The sequence below is a fragment of the Vanacampus margaritifer genome, chromosome 19, assembly GCF_051991255.1.
Source record: "Vanacampus margaritifer isolate UIUO_Vmar chromosome 19, RoL_Vmar_1.0, whole genome shotgun sequence".
NCBI lineage: Eukaryota > Metazoa > Chordata > Actinopteri > Syngnathiformes > Syngnathidae > Vanacampus > Vanacampus margaritifer.
The window spans coordinates 1,342,501-1,364,086 of NC_135450.1; the positions used below are offsets into that span (position 1 = coordinate 1,342,501).

At 39.8% G+C, this 21,586-nt stretch overlaps 2 protein-coding genes across 8 annotated transcripts in view; one reads left to right on the forward strand and one right to left on the reverse strand.

Annotated features, from left to right (window-relative positions):
- The window catches only part of bach2b (BACH transcriptional regulator 2b), a 72,868-nt gene extending 59,851 nt beyond the window's left edge, over positions 1 to 13,017 (reverse strand). Inside the window, exon 1 of the mRNA XM_077552192.1 lies at positions 12,643 to 13,017. Within this exon, the coding sequence (XP_077408318.1) occupies positions 12,643 to 12,690 (48 nt within the window). The 5' untranslated portion in view covers positions 12,691 to 13,017. The remainder of the gene's footprint in view (positions 1 to 12,642) is intronic.
- Positions 13,018 to 13,557: 540 nt separating this feature from the next.
- LOC144039172 (uncharacterized) lies at positions 13,558 to 20,604 on the forward strand. 7 transcript variants are annotated; one of them, XM_077552197.1, is made up of 4 exons: positions 13,558 to 16,972; positions 17,489 to 17,555; positions 17,626 to 17,747; positions 18,403 to 20,604. In XM_077552197.1, the coding sequence occupies exon 1, from the start codon at positions 14,690 to 14,692 to the stop codon at positions 15,629 to 15,631; it is 942 nt and encodes a 313-aa protein (XP_077408323.1). In that variant the 5' UTR covers positions 13,558 to 14,689; the 3' UTR covers positions 15,632 to 16,972; positions 17,489 to 17,555; positions 17,626 to 17,747; positions 18,403 to 20,604. The 7 variants fall into 7 exon arrangements, with proteins under 7 accessions (XP_077408323.1, XP_077408324.1, XP_077408322.1 ...); XM_077552198.1 differs by having other exon boundaries at positions 13,558 to 17,747; positions 18,403 to 19,027; positions 19,621 to 20,604; XM_077552196.1 differs by having other exon boundaries at positions 13,558 to 17,555.
- The last annotated feature ends 982 nt before the right edge of the window (positions 20,605 to 21,586 follow it).

Genomic DNA, 21,586 nt, shown 5'->3' on the forward strand with positions numbered 1-21,586 from the left:
GAGACATGGTAGTGTTATTAAGAGGTGGATTAGGTCACTTAAGTCCCCACTCAAGACCCAGTTCCAAAACTCTCCTCTCTCCACTATATTAGAAACTGTATACCGTATGTGTATGGGAATGATGCGATATGTTTTGTTGCCTAGGTGTGTCCGATTACAATGATTATTCAAATAAATAGCAATGAATGTACACATGTCACAATCTACTGTTTGAAGAGTTTGTGGATAAAGGATGTTTATAAGGTAGAGATGTAAATACAGACGCTCCTCAACTTACAAACGAGTTACGTTCCGAGCGATCGTTCGTAAGGTGAATTCGTTCGTAAGTTGCTTCAGTGCTATATTTTGTATTATAATTTATGTTTAAAGCCACTTTCGTTTCAAATGAAATGGCTTGCCTCTTCTTTGCACTACCACTCTCACGAGAAGCCTTTCGCTTTTCACCAACCATATTGAATAATGGATGCACGAGATATTTAATGATAAAAATTAGAGGAAGAGGAAGAGGAAGGTGGATGCTGGGTGAGCTCTCACAGCGCCAAGCGTCGGTATTAGCAGCGGAAAGAAGCACTACACTCGGAAAAAGGCGCGCAATACAAAATCTAACTTACAGCATCTCTTTCCGGACATTTTCCGACACACGCGCAGACATGTTCGTATGTACCGTTGTTTGTAACTCGAATGTTCGTAAGTAGGGGAGCGTCTGTATAATACCTGGAAATAAAAAATCGAGTTGTTCATCCCCTGTCTTATATTCATCTTTTGATCTCAAACCCAAATGTTTTCAGTCTACAGCATATATATAGGAATTGGCCTCATGTTGGAGGAGAGAGTGAATTTTATAGTATATGGTGCATTTGTCTTATTCTTCCACTGACACAGCATTTGTGCACTTAACCTAAAATCCTTTTAATAACATTTCTAATTTTGTATGGTTTTGTTTCTGTTATGCAACCATGTTTTTTTGTTTTTTTTAATGCCTTACATATAGAACTGAGTACAAAGGAAATGTAGCTTCCCACTGACTTCCTTTGCAGGTGCTTGTACGAGTATCGCCACAAAAGTAGATTTTATTAAGAATCAAACTGCGACAAGCCACTGGACCGGAGACAAGATAACTAAAAAAAAACTGTTCATCTTTCTGTACAAAAAACAAACACAAGAGTGGGTGTCCTCGCGTTCCCTTATGTTTCCTTCATAGACATCACATATATGATATTTGTTGATAAAGTCATTACTGATTATCCATCCATACTTCTATTTTCTATTCCAGCGGAATGCACCGATATAAAGCTCACTTTAAAAAAAAATCTCCCTCCTCTCTACTTCTCAACGTGCAAAGCACGTACTGTCAGCGTTAACTGGATAGCCGATAGGCCAAGACTTTAGAAGCCACGAGGCCGCCATATTACTCCTCCCAAGAAACTATTAATTTGATGAATTATTAAGAAACGTTTCTCGGCATACCTTTCTATACATTTACAGTATTAAGATTGGAGAACATTTGAGACAGTATTTTGTAGAAAAAGCATGATTTAAATGTTTTAAATTGGTTAAACAAACAAAAAAACTTCAGACATTTTACAACTTGCCTTAAATGCATTTATAAATTATATGCTTGCTGATGTTTATAGGAGGAAACGTGTATATATTTTTTATTAAAGAATCATACATGTACGTCAACAAAAGATGCCTCTGCCAAATCTAATATTGGGGTCTTAGGAACTGAGCGATAAAGGAATAAGGGGGTCTTCAAAGCAGCACATACCGTCCACTTGTTAAAAAAATAGTGACCACCGTGCCACCAACCCCCCGGCCCTATATTAAGAGCCTATGAGCTGTATATGTCTACCATTTACTCAGTACGTATATGTATAGTAGTCTGTTCGCGAGATGGGTGTGGTCAGATGACCGCCCTATGGCTTCAACGGCTTGCACAGGCGTGTATGGGCTATCAGCTCTTAGTCTCCAGTTATATATACAGATCAGTGGCAGCTGTTGCCCAAGTCATAAAATTACAGTATATACAATAAACATAATAGTTTTACAACACTGAACCATATTTCCAATTTAATATGTACTATTGTAGGACTTGTTTATGATTGTAGTTAAAAATAAAAATAAATCTCGGGCGCGCATGCTGTCCCACTTGAGTGCATATTGTGCAGTAGGAAATCTCACATTTGCATAGAAAAAGCTCAGGCAACTGAATGTTATTGTTTTTCGGTTTTGTTCTAGATTAAATACCTGTTTACAATTAACCTTTTCGAAAAATCTACACTTTTCTGTGGTAAACCTTATAAGATCCCGCGGCAGGGGATCCAATTTCTTATGGGGGTAAGTAGCACCGGTAGCGAATTAATGATGGCAATATTTCATCCATGGTGTTCTAAAATTGTAAATAAGGTTGAATGTTGTAAAATGCTAAATGTTTATAGTCTATATATATATATTGTTTATTTTTGTGAGGATGCTGGCCGGTCGGCAGGTGCCTGTTTGTGTCTCGCCATATCATGCAATGGAAATTCACATTTTGAATCCTGACAAAAAGAGTGTCTGAGACTCCACTACCACTCGTGAAATGTTATGGCAGAACCGTTTTAATGAATTAACGCTTTACCATAGTAGTTATATTCTTATTGGAACTCTTAACTTAAAGTATGTTGCCTGTAAAGGAAAGTGAATCAGTTAAATTTACAGAATACATGCACGTCATGGTGAATGGTCAGGATTAGGGACGTTCGATACCAGTTTGTTTCAGACATATTCAACTCTTTGAGTCGTCATCGATACTGATACCTAATACCAATACCACCAAAAAAGACATATGATTTTAAAGAAAGACCTAGATATCCCAATGTATAATTTTTCCATAAATTTGATGAAATTAATGGCAACTTTCTATTCTTATAATTTCTAAATTCTATTTCTTTATCGTACAACGGCCCCGCCGCAAGTATGAGACTAGTATCGGCATCTATACCGATACCTGGTATCGGCAGTACCACCTCTGCCTCAATTTGAGCCAGGAAAAACCCTCTATTTGCAGCATGCATTCTCTGAGTGTTATGGAGGAAGAAGAGCAGCCTGACTCTCCACATTAAAATGCAATCAATGATCCAAGGAACGGCAGTCTTTGTAATGAACTGGATTGCATTTTGTGTTGTTGATATTTTTTTTCTGGTTATGCATTATGTGTGGTTTTGTGCAGAATTAAAATGGATGAGACCAAGGGTCCATTTCACAAAGCAGGTTTAGTGAGAACCCTGAGTCTGTTAACCCTGAAATGCAGGAAACTTTGTGTTTTCCGTTTCAGAAATGGAGGTAATTGTAACCAGAGAAAAAGAGCTAACTCTAGCCCGTTTTATAAAAAGAGGTAACTTAAACTCTCTAACAGTTACCGAGTCTATAAACCTATTATTATTTAAAAAATATATATAAAAAAAACTGTCAATAGGCCTACTGTATATTAAAAGTCCATTTTTTTCCACAAACATGACATGTCCTTTTGACAAACGATCCCGTTGATAAAGGTGCACTCTAAAAAGAGAATCGTTGAACCAAATTAAGATTATAAATTGAATTGTTGATCAATTTAATAAAATTGCTTCAATTGGTAACACACAATTTAATTTAATTAATGTAAGTGAATACATTAAGTTTAATTAATTATGAGTTAATTAAACTTAATATATTCACTTTCGATTAACTAAATTCAATTATGTGTTATCAATTGAAGCAATTTTATTAAGTTGGACAACAATTCAATTTGTAATTTTAAAGTAGCACTAAGGAACTTTTCAACAATAATAAATTATTTTCATATCTCTTCTGATGAAACATCGACTTAAAACTAGTTGAATGGTACCTTTGCCATGTCTGTATCATTTTTACTGGCACTAAGCAACTTTGAGGAGGATGGTTGGAACACTGCCACACAAAAAACTACAAATGTGCTGACTGCTTTATGGTATACGCCACTCCCCCGTTCCCCATTCGTTACAAAGACAAAAGTCAATTTGAATGTAATAGCACGATGACTGCTTTCCTGGCAGAAGCTACACAACAACTGAAAAGTTTTGTCTGAGGAGACAAAAAAAGAAAAAGTAAGCTACCCGGATAAAAGGACAGTCAAGGATCAACACTGGCCCGGCTTTCACTCGCTGGCATGAGCTAAAAAACAATGCAATGCGCTTGTCCTTATGGGAAATGTGGTCTTCCTTCAGGCATAACATTACCACTTTTGCCCATATGGCGCTGCCATAATCAACATAAACTGAAAGTTCCTTAGTGTTGCTTTAAATTGGTTCAACAATTCTCTTTTTAAAGTGTGCAGGCAGCATTATTGTGCAGGGAATTAAATATTCGTTATGAGATGGTTATCAGGCCGCGCATAGATGTTCTGGCATTTACAGACAATTATCTTTTTGAACGGTACCATTTCCAGAGCTTAAAGTAAAAATAATTCCTGAGCCTGAACTTTTTCCTGGGAGCGGTGGTGCAGTGTCCAACGTGCCGATTCATTGTTCGACCAACATCAAGTCATTAATTACTATTTGATTTGTCACCGTGGATGGACTGGGCATTTGGGAAACTCATGAAATTCCCGATGGCCAGTCTTCCCCAAGTGTCAGGTCTTCTTCTCTTTCATTTTCCATTTATATTATGTATGGTAGAGTATAGCACCGCGGGTTGCAGTCCCCTCTCGTGCTGCAGCCATCGAATATTTTGGTATTCAAATATCCTACAAAAAAATTCTACTGAATAATCAGGTATTTGGATAAAAATAATTTCATTTTATTTCTAGATAGTCAACTTTTTTTTTGTTACTTAAATTTAAATTGTGCTCAACGATTCTTTTCCTCTCTAGAAAGATAGGAAGATTTTAGACAAATCTCTCCCAATGGATTTTGGAATGACGTTCCGTTAAATATTAGGCAACATCCCCCTCTACCCACTCTTAAAACACATCTTTGTTCTTTGCCGTTTGACTCGGCATGAGACTCATCATCGTTTCAATGTTTTATGGTGCCTGCTGTATTTTGTTATTAATTTATTTATTTTATTTACTTACCTACTTGTGTTATTTTATTGACTTAATTTACCTACTTAAGATAATTATTAATTTGGTGTTAGTTTTGTTTTACCTGTCTTTATTCCATGACTGATTTTTACTCCATGTACAGCACTTTGTATGAAATGAAATTCCGAGTTGAGTAGTTTTTGGTCTGTGAGACAAAGTATCGTCAGAACCACAGTTGGGATTTTGTTGACCGTCAACTGCACAATTGAGTGAGCTCAGTTTATTAAACTCATCTCTAGTAACGGCAACTGTGTTCGGCTGTCAGCATCAAAGTGTGCAATCATCACGTCGATTAGACTGCCTTTGAAAAGTAGTCCGGTAACTCTAGCTGCAGCCACTAGCACCGTTAGCAGGCTAACACTGTAGATGCCCTAAACACTGGCAGCAGGCACCGTGCAATACAATGTCCGCGTAATTAAGTCTTCTTTTAATACCCTTAATTGGCGATCAAACGTGATTTCTGTACGAAGTTGTTTTGTTGACTTTGGGCGCAATTGTTTACGCTGGCAATAAGAACGGCAGTCGCGCTGCGACTGGCAAAACGCTCCCTGGAAAAACTTCAAAATAAATGCGTCCATTGGCATTGCGCTCCACATATTACTTGGTATGGGAAGGTTTATTTTGAAGTTGGCCTTCTCTCCGCATTGGCGGTGTTTTGCCAGATGTGTCAAATATTCCCCACATGTATTTGTTTACTTCGCTGCATTTGTCATTGCGCTAGTGGCTCTTACACCGGAAATCCGGCACCGTGCCGGAGTACTTTAAGCCCTGCGTTTCAAATTACAGTCCATCATCTACATACACTACTTAATCCGTCCTTACATTTGCAACATTACCAACCGTAGTCGTGCGCTCACATCCCAGCATATATTGTGTGTTGCGCTCCGTTTTTTTCTTATACCCGTTTGAATAATGTGTTTATATTTCATCTTAAGTCAAGTGCGCTTCTCCCCCGCAGGGTTGCACCTAAATGAAATAAATTATTAAACTAACATTCAACAGGTTTCCCCTGTAATATTATTGTGATTGCAAAGGACTACATTTAAATTTATGCATTGACCCGAGCAGCAACATTCTCCCACAACGCCTCCCTCTATGGGGAGCTGCTGCGGTGTTCAAGTTAGCCATATGATCGCATTAAAATTTCCTGTTGAGAGGGGTAAAAAATACGGAAGCCCTCTGCTTCCCCGTTGCCATGGTGGCATCGTGGAATCGGGGCTCCATTGATGCAGTCTTTTTAGTGTGGTGTTAACTCCAGGTGAAACTACTCTGCGTTGATCAAACTAACTCAAATTCGCTGTTCTGGAACCGAAAACGCAGCGTTTCCTATCGCGGGGTAGGTCAACTCACTGTTCAGTGTTAGTCTCACTGTTTGTTGAACCTGCTTTGTGAAATGGAACCCTGGACAGACCTGAGATTCTGTGAGGATGGACAGATGAGGAATATATTCCTTTTCTACTACTACGGTATGTTGTATTCATCTTATTCATCATCTCATATAGTTTGATAAGTATTAGTCAGCAAATGTGTATTTTATTTCCTTTGTATGCAGTGTTGGTGGAGTGGCATCAAAAGCGGCAAACAATGAGCAGCTTCAAGAAATAAATCGATAAATCGATTCCGCCCCTCTTTGGCCTCCCACACAAATCCCTACATAAACTCCAACTGGTCCGGAACTCAGCTGCACATCTCAATAAAAGAACCCTTTCCTTCCATCACATCACCCCTGTTCTCCAGCAACTCCACTGGTTACCGGTTAAATTCCGCATACAATTTAAGATGCTCCTCATTACCTTCAAAGCCATTCACAACCTCGCTCCTCCATAGCTGTCTGACCTCCTCCACATTACCACTCCAGTTGGCACCCTCAGATCCTCCGCTTCGATTTATCTGACTGTTCCACCTGTCCGTCTCAGTACTACTGTATGAAGAGCAGGGCCTTCAGCTACTGTGCTCCTCAGCTTTGGAAATCTCCGCAATTCACCCTCCTTGACCATTTTCAAATCAAAACTAAAACCCCACCTTTTCAAGATTGCCTACACACTTTAAACTACACTGCTTCTTTATTTTTAGCTTTTTTATTATTATTCAATCTAATTTGTAGAATTGTTGTTTTAAATTTAGTTTTTAATTGTTGTACAGCGTCCTTAGGGGTCTTGAAAGGCGTTTTTAACTCTTTGGCTACTCTTTAACGTTTAGTAAAGTCCTACGGAGGACTGCCAAAGATGTTAAAAGACGTTCACTATGGGTTTTTTTTGGGGGGGGGGGGGGGAGCCTTGGCCAGCTGTGCTGAAAGTATCAAGCAGATCTATTTTTGGGCACTAGATGGCAGCAATGACTCTCTTTGGACAAGATTGGGTAGGTGTCAGTAGAAGACGTGAGGCGGAGCTAGAGTGTTGAGGGGAGAATGGCTGAGCAAGCGAAAATGGTGACCGGTTGCAAGCAGCTCACGCTTGAGCATTTTTTTCAAAGACGAAAAGCATCGACCAATGCTAAAGAGCACATTGATGACGACGATGATGATGATGGTGACTCCGAGGTTGACGCCGAAGTTAGAAGCGTTGACGCGGCGGCTATGATCACGTCATAAAGCCTCACCGGCTAGCGATGCTAACGCCGTAAAACGCGGAGCACAACCGAGCACTTCTGCACAGGCGGACGTTCAATCGGACGACGAAGAGTACCCCGAGTCCAATGCATATTCATCGGAGGAGTGGGTACAGTCTGATCACGGAGAAGACACTGGTTATGGACTACGTTGCCACCATGAATGGAGTGGATAAGATGGATCAGAACATCTACCACCCGGTATAGGAACTGAAGGACATGAGGAAGCCAGACGTAACACCACCGTAACGTCACCGTATCATGATCCTGATAGTAGACTTGATGGCAACATGGCCAAACACACACTGCAGTATATACTTGCTATTCCCCGGGAAAAAAAGGCCGGCAAGAAAGTGTAGCGTCTGCACGCGAAGGGGCAATCGCAGTGAAACTAATCTGTTGTGCAAATCCTGCTGCGTCTCCTTGCACGCAGGGGAGTGTTACAAAAAGAAAAACTGTAGTTGAAACATCCACACAATTGTAAATAGTACCACAGTTGCACACATTTGTAAATAGTTTGCCAAATTGTTTTGTCAAATTGTTACACTGTTGAATGTAAATAAACGTATTTTGCTATCAAAAAACACTTTTTCATTCTTGGTGGTCGTGTTTTACAGAAGTAAAGCACTGTTTAGGTGTTTGTGGCATCATTCATGGAAAAAAAAAGGTGTCAAATTCACTAGAGTGCATGAAATAATATCGTTTCACAAAAAGCTTGATTTCTCCGTATTTTGGTCCAAAACAGAGCATTTGGGTGAAACTAACCATTTTCTATTGTTGATTACTGAAAAACGGAATAAGGTAGAAACAAACTTTTTGTTTCTGATGAAAGATGAGAGTTCAATCTTTCATTTGGTAGTATGTAAAATTTTCTGTGGACCTTGAAAGATCAGTCAAAATGCTTAAATCAGCTGCCACCCACAGCATCCCTTTTCTGAAAATGCTTGGCAGTCAAAGAGTTAAATGATGGCAGCACTAGCGGGTATGTGCTGACTGACTCCCATTTGACACAAGTTTGAACGTGACTTCACAGACACATTTATAGGAGGGTGTGCACACTTGTACAACCAGATTATCACAGTTACTCACCCTCAAAAAGTTGTTTTTAATTGAGTTGTAAAAGATGGGGCCCACTTTAGATATGCTTCATTCCTCTTAACTGCTTTGTTATCCCTTTTCTTGACATTATTTCTTTCCACAACTATTAGGACCAGGTGCACATCATTTTATTTCCGCAGCAATTCATTGAACAAGACGAGAGTAAAGAGTATTAAGAATTAGTTCAAGAGACGAATCTGCTTGAGCTTAAAACTGAGTGTCTTGACAGAAACAAAGGGGCTCAACAGGACTCAGAAATCTGACTGTGGTGTTTAAATGATTTGATAGATTCTTGGCAAGAATGCCGAGGCCTGGGGGGTTCTGCTTGCCCTGTCCTGGCCGGGGTCGACGGCTCCCCTCTTTGGTGGAGGTTTTTCATGCATGCCAGATCCACCAGCATCTTCCGAAATTCAAACACAATCTGCTTCTTCCTCTAGTCGCTCAATCGGTGGAGGCTGATGTCTGTGGATCTCACTCTGCTTCATCTATCCTTCCTTCCTTTCTTTAAGTCTTTCCTTTGGTCTATTGAGGTCTCTCTAATTTGTTGGAATTTATATGCTTCTGCGGTTAGTGAAAGATTCTGGTTTGTAACCCTGTGTGTAGTAGGTGGTTTCTGGTCAGTGCTGGAATTCACTTTTCTCTCTTTTCTTTGATCCTTCCTTGGGTCTCCTGACAACTTCACGACTCTAGTGGGATTCTGAAGTATTCGGTTTAGGTGAACGGTATGGGAGTTTTAATAAGTTTTAGGTGAATTAATGAGCACACACTCACACGCATGCACATATGCACACACACACATACAAAAAAAAAAGAAGAGCAATGATGATGACATATCGAATCGGTAAGATTACCGGATGAACAATACTGAGCTCTCAAAAAAAAAAAAAAGAAGAAAAAAAAGATTCTTGGCAAGAAGATTCCACATGGTGATGGACAATGGTGGTGCACACTGCTGCGAAATTGTAGCTAAAGAAAAATAACGTGCATCAGTGAAATAGCAAAGAATGACAACTGAGGGTGGGAACAACAGTCCTTGGGGTGAATTGAAGAATCTTTTTTCAGCAATGCTGTTCATTCTACACCAAACATTGGCACCAGCCCAGTCTCACATACCTTTGTGCTGACATAAGAGCCTAGATTCTATAAGACTAAGTACTGTAGTAGAGTCCATAGCTAGGGAATGTAAATTTAAATTGTCAAACACTGCAAATGTCTCATAATTTGGAACCATCTGTTCAAGAAAAATATGCCCCAACCATATGCAAGATTCTCATGAATCAAGCATTGGCTGAATTTACACTACATAGTTCAATTGACACAATTCAGAATGTTTACTCCAAAGCGGCACATAATAACACATGAAATTTAATATTATCGGAAAGCAATCAAGCCTCTTAAAATACGATACTGTATATATCTGGCATCCGCCAATGAGACTGTAACGTGAACGGACAAATCCGATACAAGCCTGATGCCATCAAAATGCACAGATCATGTCGACCCAAAAGCACAAATTTATATATTAAATAAACAGTTGCTACATTAAAGTTGTATACATACATCATTACATAATGAAAAGAATTGCCGATGGCTATACCAGCGATATAGTGGCAAGGTTTCCCTTTAGGGGTGCACCGATCACAACATTGAAAAATATCTGTGAAATAATACAAAAGGATTGTTTTAACTGCACATGTAGCAGTTCTTTCAAATAAAAATGAAAAGTGTATTAGTCATCGCAACAACAGAGGACAATGCTTGACTTTTTCAGAACTCTAAGGAGAAAGATGGGATCAGTGGAAAAGATTTGTTTATTTTTAAGGGATCGGCCCATCAGCGATCACCCAAAATGAAGGCAATCAGGACCGATAAATCACCCGGCCGATCGATCGGTGCACCCTCAGTTTCCTCATTTAAACCAGAGTGGTAGAATCTTGCGTGTTGTTGCTGCCTGGTGTTGACATTTGTGTATTTTTTTTATGTCTGCATTGCAGGTTGTTTCATGTGATCAGTGAATGTAAACACAGTCATAGTCGCTATACTGTATATCATTAATTCATTTTGAAATAAAATGTATTTAGTTTGCTATCCGCAGTTTTGGTCGTTTTGGTCTAGTGTGCAAATTAGCCACATGCTAGGCCATGTGGTACATATGTCTCTGTTCAGCCTGCTCAATAAAATATATTATCGTCAACAATAGATTAACAGCAGTAATAATGCAAGAAGAATGGAAGGATCCCCTCAAAGTCATACAAATGCCACCCGCATACTTCTGTCCATTTTCATTAAAACATTGAGTGGCACCAAATATGTGGATGAGACATTTCACATTTCATCAACAGTGTGTGACTTATACCTTGATTTGTTTTGTTTTGAGCAGATCAAACAAATAAGACATGTTCCAAAAAGCCAAACATAGCAACACATTATAACAAACAACTAAAAAATGATCAGGGCAACAAAAATAAGAAAAGTCGGCAAGGCGAAAAGTGTAATAAAACTCGTTGCATAAAACGACAGATGAGCTTCAGCTATGCACGTGTTGGGAGAATCGAGCGACGTTTACCATTAAATCAAAATAAAAAATAGTTTACGAAAGCTAAAAATATCTTACGGTCATATAGTATTTCATTATCAGAAATATCCCCCAATCATATAAGCGGCAAGAGAGAAAGAGCGAGAGGAAGATTGATGACTGATTCTGCTTTAGTTACATGGTTCCACTGCATCCAGCAGACAAAGAGACGCATAGCTTATGTCACGCCGACTCTAAATGCTGTATTACAGCATCAATGTTCGCAACCACATCAACTGGTTAATCGTGGGACTCAACCAATATAAAAATAAACCAATAAATTAAACAATCTTCTGTTAGGGCACGTTATATATACTGTACGTACAAAAGCAAAGCACATCTATTAACAAGACAAATAATACTGGGTAACCGTAACCCTAACCCTCTCTAATAGCTCAGCATCAGTGATATTTATAGTAAGAATACACATTTGATTGTGTAACACCTTATCAAGAGTGCAGTCACAGCGTAATAAAAGGCGCTGACTAAGCCACTGCTGCAGGACCTGCTCGCATAACAATTCAAGGTGCAGCTGGATTCACACACTCACAATGAAGAAATAGATATTTTATATTACACCAAACTTTGATCATTGCATCAAACCAGCTAATTGTTGGTTGTAGGGGCATTCTGGGTAACTGCAATCCATGTATATTCGAACTGGGAATAAAAAGTGTAATGTTGAATACACCGCGAAAGGGAATTCGTGAAATATTATTATCATAGTTGGCTTCTACTTGTGAAATTTATTATACTTCTCGCATTCATACTCCTACTATTATCACAACTAGGGAAATTCAGACCCCCAGTTCCCCAGTTTAATGAATATATATGGTGTGACTGTGTGTGTTTGCGTCATGGGGGGTAGGGGGACAGTATTAAATGTCAGGTCAGTATTAAAAGTATTTAAATATTTCCACGGTGAAGTAAACACCCTTGATTTGCCATATGCACAAACGTACAAGAGACCGTGAATACACCGTGCTGACTCAAAACATAACAGGATGTGGTTCGGGTTGTGTTTAATTCCTGAACCAGCGTTCAAACTCGACAAGTTTAAAGACAATCATTTCACCATTTTCAATCTGTTACACACGCACGCGCACACCACAGGTAATTAGTAAATGGCTCGGAATGTCAATTAATGTATGTAACTATCACCACACAGATTAGCCATATTTCCATTGTGACTAACCGGAAACAAAAAAATATTAGCCTACACAGCAGCAGATAGTGGTCGAAGTGCCACAAAGACCGGAGAAAGTGCATGGTTACTCACCGTTTTCTTCCTTTCCTTTTCGATCAAACGCTCATGTCCGTTTCCCATACAAGTTCTTTCACATCATGGTTTGCTTTACCGTCTTTTCGAAGCCTCTCGACTGCGAATTACTACGTCTTCTTCAGTGGCTACAACTCGATTTGATTCGTCTCACCTACTAACAAACATGTCCGTGATTTTACTCCTTGTTGTTCCTGCTATGGATACGTGTAAGGGCGCATTTGCAGTGATCCTGCACCGAGTACGACTCAGTCTCCCGCTGTTTGTTACACTCGACTGGAACGCCTCCTCTCGACTACTGCATTGTTGACATTAACCACCGACGTCACTTTGTTCGTTCATTCACAACATCGACAGCTTGCCGCTCATGGTGTTGCTATTGCTAATGGCTCAACGTGTGGCGGCTGTGGCATTGACATAAACTAGATCTCGCCTTGGCGCGTAATTCTACGTAAACATTGCCGCCATATTGAATGTGGCAAACTGGCGCGATTGGTGAATCTGTCTCATTCAATGCAGGGGTGATTCGAGGATCCGAGGTTAGGTCTGGGCCAGGCAAGACACATTTCACTGTTTTGTACATTTTAACACAATTTTATTTGTGCATTTCTTGATTTCTGAAACAAAATAATTTTGGGGGGGAAAGTCTATGACTAAACTGTCAAATCAGATGATAAATATTCATTAAATGTTGAGTCACAGAAAAAGAAAAGAAAAAATAATGGGTTTGAGTCATAAAATTAAATTATTGTGATTCTGCGAGCAAGATCAGCTTTAGCACCTAGCTCAAATAACGTAACATGCAAGGCAAGGCAATTCAATGTTATAAGCACATATTAGGTGTCGTTGTGACAGTAGATCGACTTACTCATAGCAGTTGCTCTTCAAGCCTGGTGAGCAAAAAATATGAAACAGGAACAATGATCATGGGCCTAAAGGAATATAAGAGCTTGTAAAGATGGGAATAAAGGAAATAAGGGTTTGAGTAAGGATGTACAAGAATGCAGTGCTTCAGAGTAAACAGGAGCCAGCTTCAAGGACGAGATAAGACCGAAGGCCAGAAGTCTGGGGGAGATTCCAGCCAGAAGCAGCCCGAAAACAACTTGGCGAAGAAAGGACGTCCAATCATAGAGAGCTAAAGTTAAAACTGCAGTAACACATAGCCAATAGAATTATGTTAGGATGTCTTTGTCTTGTGTGATTTGCATATTGTGTAGTATAACTATTCACTGGGGCAACTCGGATGAGAAGTTTACGTCTGCTGCTTGAGACAGAGGCGTATAGAATTGTATGGGTAGGGACCCGGGACCCCAGCTGTTTGTATTAGATTTGAATGTTAGGAATAAATCCACTCGTGTGTGAAAATGCCGGCTTCCTGATACCTTTCTATTGCAGAACGAGCATGCTATTGTTGGATGAGTGATAGTTTGGTAAGGTCACAAATTGGAGTCAGATTATTAACTTAAATTTATATTAATATAGCAATAAATTCCAACAATTATGGTGACCCCGACGTGATGCAAGAGAGGTAAAAAAGAAGTCTGGGACTTCGAGAAAACCACAAGAGTCTGGGACTCAAGGATCTGGGATCCACGTCCACACTCAGGTGACGACCTGAAAAAGCCACACGTCCGATCGGTTTTCCTCTTGGGCCCATACTCAAACAAGGTGAGCAGATTCCTTTTGTTTAAATTCTGCACATTGGCAACGCTAAATTATGAGAGGAAGGAATGTGGGACGTGTTAGTAGGGTATAAAATCTGGGATTTACCTACTCGAATAAGTTTGGAACTGTTCGTGGTTTGATACGGTTTAAAATCTGGGATTTACGTATAAAGTGTGGACATTAGTAGGGTATAAAATCTGGGATTTACCTACTAGAATAGGTCGCAACTATTCGTGGTTAGATACGGTGTAAAATCTGGGATTTACGTATTGATACGGTTTAAAATCTGGGATTTACGTATCAGTGTGGAAGCGGTGTGAATGTAAAAACTAAAATTAAACTGCAAGAGAAGTGATTAGGACACGTGCGAGTGGATTTAAGGATGGCGGAGAAGAGAAAGTGTGATGAGGGTCTCGGGTCCCCTGGAGTCTGGTCGGAGATTAATGGTCATTACGGTAGGATGGAATCACAGTTGATTAGTGGAATAGAAAGTAAGAGAATTAAGAAGGAAAGAGAACGGTGTCAGAAGTTGTTTTGGAAATTAAAGAAGGATGAATTGTTTCGCGGAGAACCTGGAACGTGGGATATGTCGAAGTTAGCGCGGCAGTTACAGGAAAAGGAGAGCAGAATGTTGGCAAATATTCAAGATATGGAGGAGGAACAGAGCCGAGTTGGATGGCGAAAGCGTCATAAACTCAGAAAAGAAGTTAAAAATGTAGAGAATGATAGACGGGGCATTCACCAATTGGCGACTATTGCGACTGCGCTGGCAGCGATAAGAGAGGAAAAGAAAGAGGAAAAGAAAGAGGAAAAGAGAGAGGAGGAAGTTTTTAAGGGAGAAAAGGCGGAATGTTTTAGAGGCGTTTATCCACAGTTGCCGAGCTCGGGACAGTATGTATTTGCGCCCCCTCCGTATCCGACGGCGTCAGTGATGGCCCCCGTAGTTACTTTGGGGGGCAGAATGGTTTTAGATGTGGAAGATGACGGGTCACGGATGACGCCAGCAACAATACAGTTGATCGAACAGGCTGTGAATAATGAGAGGAAAAGGCTGCGGGGGAGTGAGTCGCCCGTGCGCACGTCAGGGGCGGTGTTAGCAGGAGAGGGGGGCACCACTAGTGCAGGGAATAAGAGGACTCCGAAGCTGATAAGGGAGGAGGCACAGGGGAAGTTGTTTGATGGACAGAAGGTGCAGACTGAGGAAAGAGGGATGTTAGAGAAAATGGTGACAGGGACACAGAGACGGGGGCAGGCAACGCCCAGCAACGCGGATCACCGCGAGGGGGAAGTGGAGAGTGATGAGAAAAGTGCAGAAGTTAAGTGAATGGAAGTGTAAGTTTGTTTAAGACAGTGATTTTTAAGTGTGTGAAAAAAGGGTGAAAAAGAATGGTAAGCAGGAAATCTGCATATTTTGAAAGGATGGGGGCCGTGAGCTGCTGTTTTAAGAAGATGGTGATTTGTACTGTTGTCTGTTAAAATTAAATCAAACTAAATAAAAAGGACAGGGGGTGTGATAAATTTAGTACTCTCTCCCATTGTCTCCATGTGGGAGACTTGTAGTCTGTTGTGTGTGAATAGTAGGGGTCTTCTAATGCTAATCTAAAATCAAATTGGTCCTGTTATGCGGAAAGATAAAGAGGTCTAGATGATAACTACAGGCCACTATCCATATTATTATTATTATTATTATTTTTTAAATCTGGTCTGTGTTTTTATAGTTGAATGAGTAATAAAACCAACTTTTAATATAGTTGAATAAGTAATAAAACCAAATTTTAATTGAAATAGACTTTTCATTTTTGATTTTTTGATTTCCCCTGCATCTCTGATAACTCATTCGTAGGTGTGAAAATGATTTAACCTTTGTCCTTATCTGAGTCCCATTCTAGAAGTCTGAGAAATCCTGGAATTTGAGACTTCCCTCCATGTGGAGGCATAATTTAAGGTAACATGTAATGAAGAAGGAGTCTATGGTAGACATATGCGTAAATATAGTAATACTACTTGCTATAATGTAGAACATATTTAGATGAAACTACAAAATACATATTTTTTGAGAAAATTATTATTTTTTTTAATTATAACAAGCATATAAATCTCTTGCTGTGATCTCATCTCCCTCTGTCTGTTCCGAGTGTATAAGTGTTTCAGGCAGGTTCAATCTTTGACGAGAGGTGTTGTTCTTGGGTGTCTCCAACGTGCTGGAATAACCTGGCTGTTGGGCACAGAGTGGACGGCGAACTGAACAATGGTCACTTTCGGGGGGGGGAGTGATCATACGGACTGCGAAAAGGATGGTATACTGCAAATCCGCTCGCCATGAGACTGTTCAATGACTCTTATGAATTATCTGAGCAAAATGTCCATCAACTCTTTGAGCAGACATCTCAAACTCTCATCACAGCCGTCCTGATGAAACTGTCAGCGATCTCCAGTGACAGCTAAGGCCTGCTTTGAACTTTGCCCTGCATAAACTGCTATCAACAAGGACAGGAAGGAATATGAACTCCAGTGTGGACTCAAAGTTCGAGTCATCTGAGATCGGCCTTTGAGTCATATTTTGGTCTGTTTTGAGTACGGTTTGCACTCTGTACTGTGTCGGAAAAGGAGATGTGATCTATAGCAACGCAGTTTCGGAAATTGAGAACAGCTTATGTGAATTAAGGTAGTACAAAATTCATTCTAATCCTTAAATACTATATTTTCCGTTGTTCGATGCTTGTTGAATTTGGCCTTCTATTTTTTTCCCCATTTCTCTTTTATAACTTTGGCTTCTCAGAGTGGACTCAGATATGGAACACTTATGGCGAATTTGCTGGTTAAATTTTTAATTTTGATTAAGCTCAACAGCACTGATCTTTGGATTCCACGGGGAATGCACAAAGGCAAAGTTCCCTGCTGTGTTTTTACAAAGCCCCCACTACTCTGTAGAAGAGGTGAGGTTAGTTAGCATTTTAAGAATACTTTTTGGTTGGTGTAAAGTAGGGATTTTGTTTTGTTTTTCTGATTATAACTCATTTCTTTTATTAGTTGAGATGGCAGATATTTGGAAGATTCGTGACCTGCAATAGATTAATGGGGTTATTTTAAATCTTTTTCTCATCTCTTCCTGACCCTAAAAGTCCTCCGCTGCAGTATCTTAATTTACATCTGCTTAAGTTGGTTGTTTTTTAATCTACAGGACACAAGGTGTCTGTTTTTCCTCTTTGAAGCAGCAATTTGGAAGCGGCTGCAGTTTTCACATTCAGGTCTGAAATGATCAAAATTGATCTTTATCAGATGGGGGAATGACTGGTCTGTCTGTGTATGGTTGAAAAGGAAGTCTGATGTGAGAATGAAGTTTGGTGTGAGGAATTTACAGGCAGCGAATGAAGAGGATGGGAGTTGGAAAAATAAGTTCTACAAAGATGACAAAAGACGACCCTTATAGCAGAAATACGGTAAGTATGTTCCATTTCAGAAACAATTGAAAAGTATAATTTCTAGAGCCCATGGAATATGCCATTTGGGTGTAAAGGAATATTGACACACCTAGGTGACATTTTTTTCATGAGACAAGTTGTTAGAAATGAACTGCGGTGTTTATTTAAGGTATAAGTATAAATCTCTTCTCAGACTGTTCATGGCCCGGCCGGACATGAATAGTTCTGAGTTAAGATGATGTTGTTTTTAAATGATTTACACTGCTATAATAAGAAACCAGCGTTAAAAATACAGAAATTTGATGTACGACAAAGAGCAACATTATGCTCAAGCATTGGAGCTGTGGATTGAGACCACAGGTAAACACCCAGGCAGCTACCCTGAAGCTGAGATGATGTTCAGGATGGCGATGCTGAACGGCCTCCCAAATGAGGTGCAAGCGATTATGAGAATTGAAACTAAAGGACAAAAGTGGTACCATTACTCACAGTTGCGCCCGGCCCCAGCCTTTGTGCCTGCCAATGGTGAGCTTAAAGATTGACTGCCCGGACGGGCAGGTCAAGAGAGGGAATGTGACGATGGCGAGAATTGGATCAAAATTGGACTCGGAAGTGTCTGAACAAAAACGACGACGATGCAAATGTTTAACTTTATTGACTATTTTGTTTGCAGGCTTGTGCTTTGTGTGGACTATGTTAGCGTTTGAACATATGGTGCGGGATGATAGAAGTGATGGAACGAAAGGAGAACGAGTGATGGTGTATCATTCCTGTAATGGAACGGTATGGTATGAAGCAGAGCAAGATGGTGGTAAGACGCTGACACAGACACAACAACTACTGTTAAATCTGAAGTGTAAACAACCGACACAGGTATTTCTATGGTCACTAATAATTGGCTCCTGATGGCTGAACAGGCCGCTAAGAATACTAACGAGGATTGTTTGGTATGTTTAGGTGCAAGACCAGTTTTGAAAATCATGGCAGCAACTGTTGTATCCAAAACCTGTCTCTTTGGTTTCCTGTATAACAAAACTCTCCAAGGAAAGTGCAGCCAATTGGATTCGGCCTTTCCACTGACAAATATGGAAAAGCAAAAGCCCATTTTTGACATCCATGTTGCACAACAAAATTTTACCTGCCTAAAGTTACATGGGAGTGGCCCTGGGATTGGAAACATCCAGGAGTCATGGTGTAATGAAAATGTGTCTTTGCCAGCAGGAATACCTCTCGCTCGTGCTGATGTTGCTGGTGTGGAGAGAGAGTGTTGTACGATAGGCTTCCCCCCAATGCCTCAGGTAAGTGCGCCCTAGTAACGCTGATCATGCCAATTAGTGTGACAGCATTAGACATGGCTAGGATAAATTGGGAAGGAGTTAGACAGTGGGGAAGAATCCCCTTCCTTGGGAGGAAGAAAAGGGACATGCAAGAATGGTTGAATGCAGGAGACCCCACATACATAGATACAATTGGAGTTCCGAGAGGGGTCCCTGATGAATACAAATTGGTGGATCAAGTGGCGGCAGGATGGGAGAGTATTTTTCTGTTTATTACAGTAAACAAAAAAGTGGACCGGGTTAATTATGTCCACTATAATGTCCAACGATTGGCGAACTTGACCACTTCGGCACTCCAGGCAGTGCACGAGCAATTAGCAGCCACGTCTCTTATGGCATTCCAAAATAGAATGAGTTTAGATATGGTGTTAGCTGAAAGAGGAGGAGTGTGTGGTATTTTTGGGGAGCAGTGTTGTACTCTGATCCCCAACAATACATCTCCTGATGGTCGCCTTACTAAGGCATTGGAGGGTCTGCGCACGCTAAGTAATAAAATGAAAGAGCATTCAGGCTATCATGGTGTTATGCGGCTGTTGTTGTATTCCATGTATCAGATCATTGACTGTTCAGACAATGGAACGCACGTTGGGGCCAATACCGCCGGGTGGTCAGTATATGATGATCCCTCAGAAGGACCCCCAGGAAGCGGAGACAGCTGTCGCCCTCCGGGAGTCCGGGATGTAAGTATGTGAAGGTGGTCTCAGGGACCTGCGGCCATGAGAGAGAGTGCAAGTTTTATATTATTTTTTTATTAGAAGTGAAAGTTTTTTATAGATTTTTATTAGAAGTGAAGTTTTTTATAGATTTTTTATAAGAGTGAAATCTTTATTGATGTTTATTCATTTTTGATTGTTTAGTGTTTTTTTTAGCTCGTGTTTAATAGATTTTTAGCTTAATGGCTAGTGTTTATTTAGCTCGTCTTTAATAATAAAATAAGGTATGTGAGTGATGACCTCAGTCGTCTGAGGTCATGAGAGGGATTAAAGGAATATAAGAGCTTGTAAAGATGGGAATAAAGGAAATAAGGGTTTGAGTAAGGATGTACAAGAATGCAGTGCTTCAGAGTAAACAGGAGCCAGCTTCAAGGACGAGATAAGACCGAAGGCCAGAAGTCTGGGGGAGATTCCAGCCAGAAGCAGCCCGAAAACAACTTGGCGAAGAAAGGACGTCCAATCATAGAGAGCTAAAGTTAAAACTGCAGTAACACATAGCCAATAGAATTATGTTAGGATGTCTTTGTCTTGTGTGATTTGCATATTGTGTAGTATAACTATTCACTGGGGCAACTCGGATGAGAAGTTTACGTCTGCTGCTTGAGACAGAGGCGTATAGAATTGTATGGGTAGGGACCCGGGACCCCAGCTGTTTGTATTAGATTTGAATGTTAGGAATAAATCCACTCGTGTGTGAAAATGCCGGCTTCCTGATACCTTTCTATTGCAGAACGAGCATGCTATTGTTGGATGAGTGATAGTTTGGTAAGGTCACAAATTGGAGTCAGATTATTAACTTAAATTTATATTAATATAGCAATAAATTCCAACAGGCCATACAACTCAATTGTGTAATATGAATTTTACACAATTGAGTTGTATGGCCCATTTGGAAAATTGCCCACCTCTGACATGGGATCTTGTGATCAGCTAGCTAGCTTAGCACACTTCTAATGGTGTTTTTTTAAAAGGAACCCTGACTCTAATGACAAGTTTGCTCCATATAATTTATTTTGGTTGTAACCTGTTAGTGACATACCTATGAGATTCATTTTTCAAAAATCATTTCCAGTTTAATACATTTTGTACAAAGTTTATTTGGACGTACATCCGCCATTGTTACAATAGCGAGGTAAGCCTCGTAGCGTTCCTAAAGAAACAACATACGATTGGGAGAGCTATCGAGAGCATGGTGACTTTCCCGATCGCAAGTGTCAAAATAGAATGCATAAAGGACCCGAAAGCAGACTAAACACAAGCTAGATAGAAAAAGCAATAATTTAATAAAAAGAGTCTGAAGCACATGAAGTGTGCACTCAGTCAAAGTACAACCAAAAGTAGAACAAAAGTAAATGTCACACATGAAACTAAGTACAAACAGAGGACATTAAAAAAAAAAGTTCAAAGTAAAAAGAAAACTATAAATACACAAATCTTCCCAAAAGCGGACACATTTGGTCACCCTATCATATACTATAAATTAATTGCCTTAAATTATTACCTTTTATAGCCTTGACAATCTCTTGAGTACAATTTATATTGTAAATAAACATTTTAACCTTGCCTGTTGCCTTTATAAATACCTTAAAACAAATAAACCATACAGAAATACAGATTCTTAGTCAATAAAACTGAATATTGAGCAATAGCATTGCTAAATATTTACCAAGGAGCATTAGCACAATCCAGTGGACGAAAATGGTAATGTTTTACTATGCAGTAAATTACACAATGAACATGAAATATAGCAACATTAGTTAAACAATGTAACATTGCTCCAATACGAACCTCGTTCCCTTCTCAGCCA

What these genes read in the sequence shown, in the direction of transcription:
- LOC144039172 (XM_077552193.1), top strand. Translation starts at nt 14,690, where the DNA reads ATGGCGGAGAAGAGAAAGTGTGATGAGGGTCTCGGGTCCCCTGGAGTC.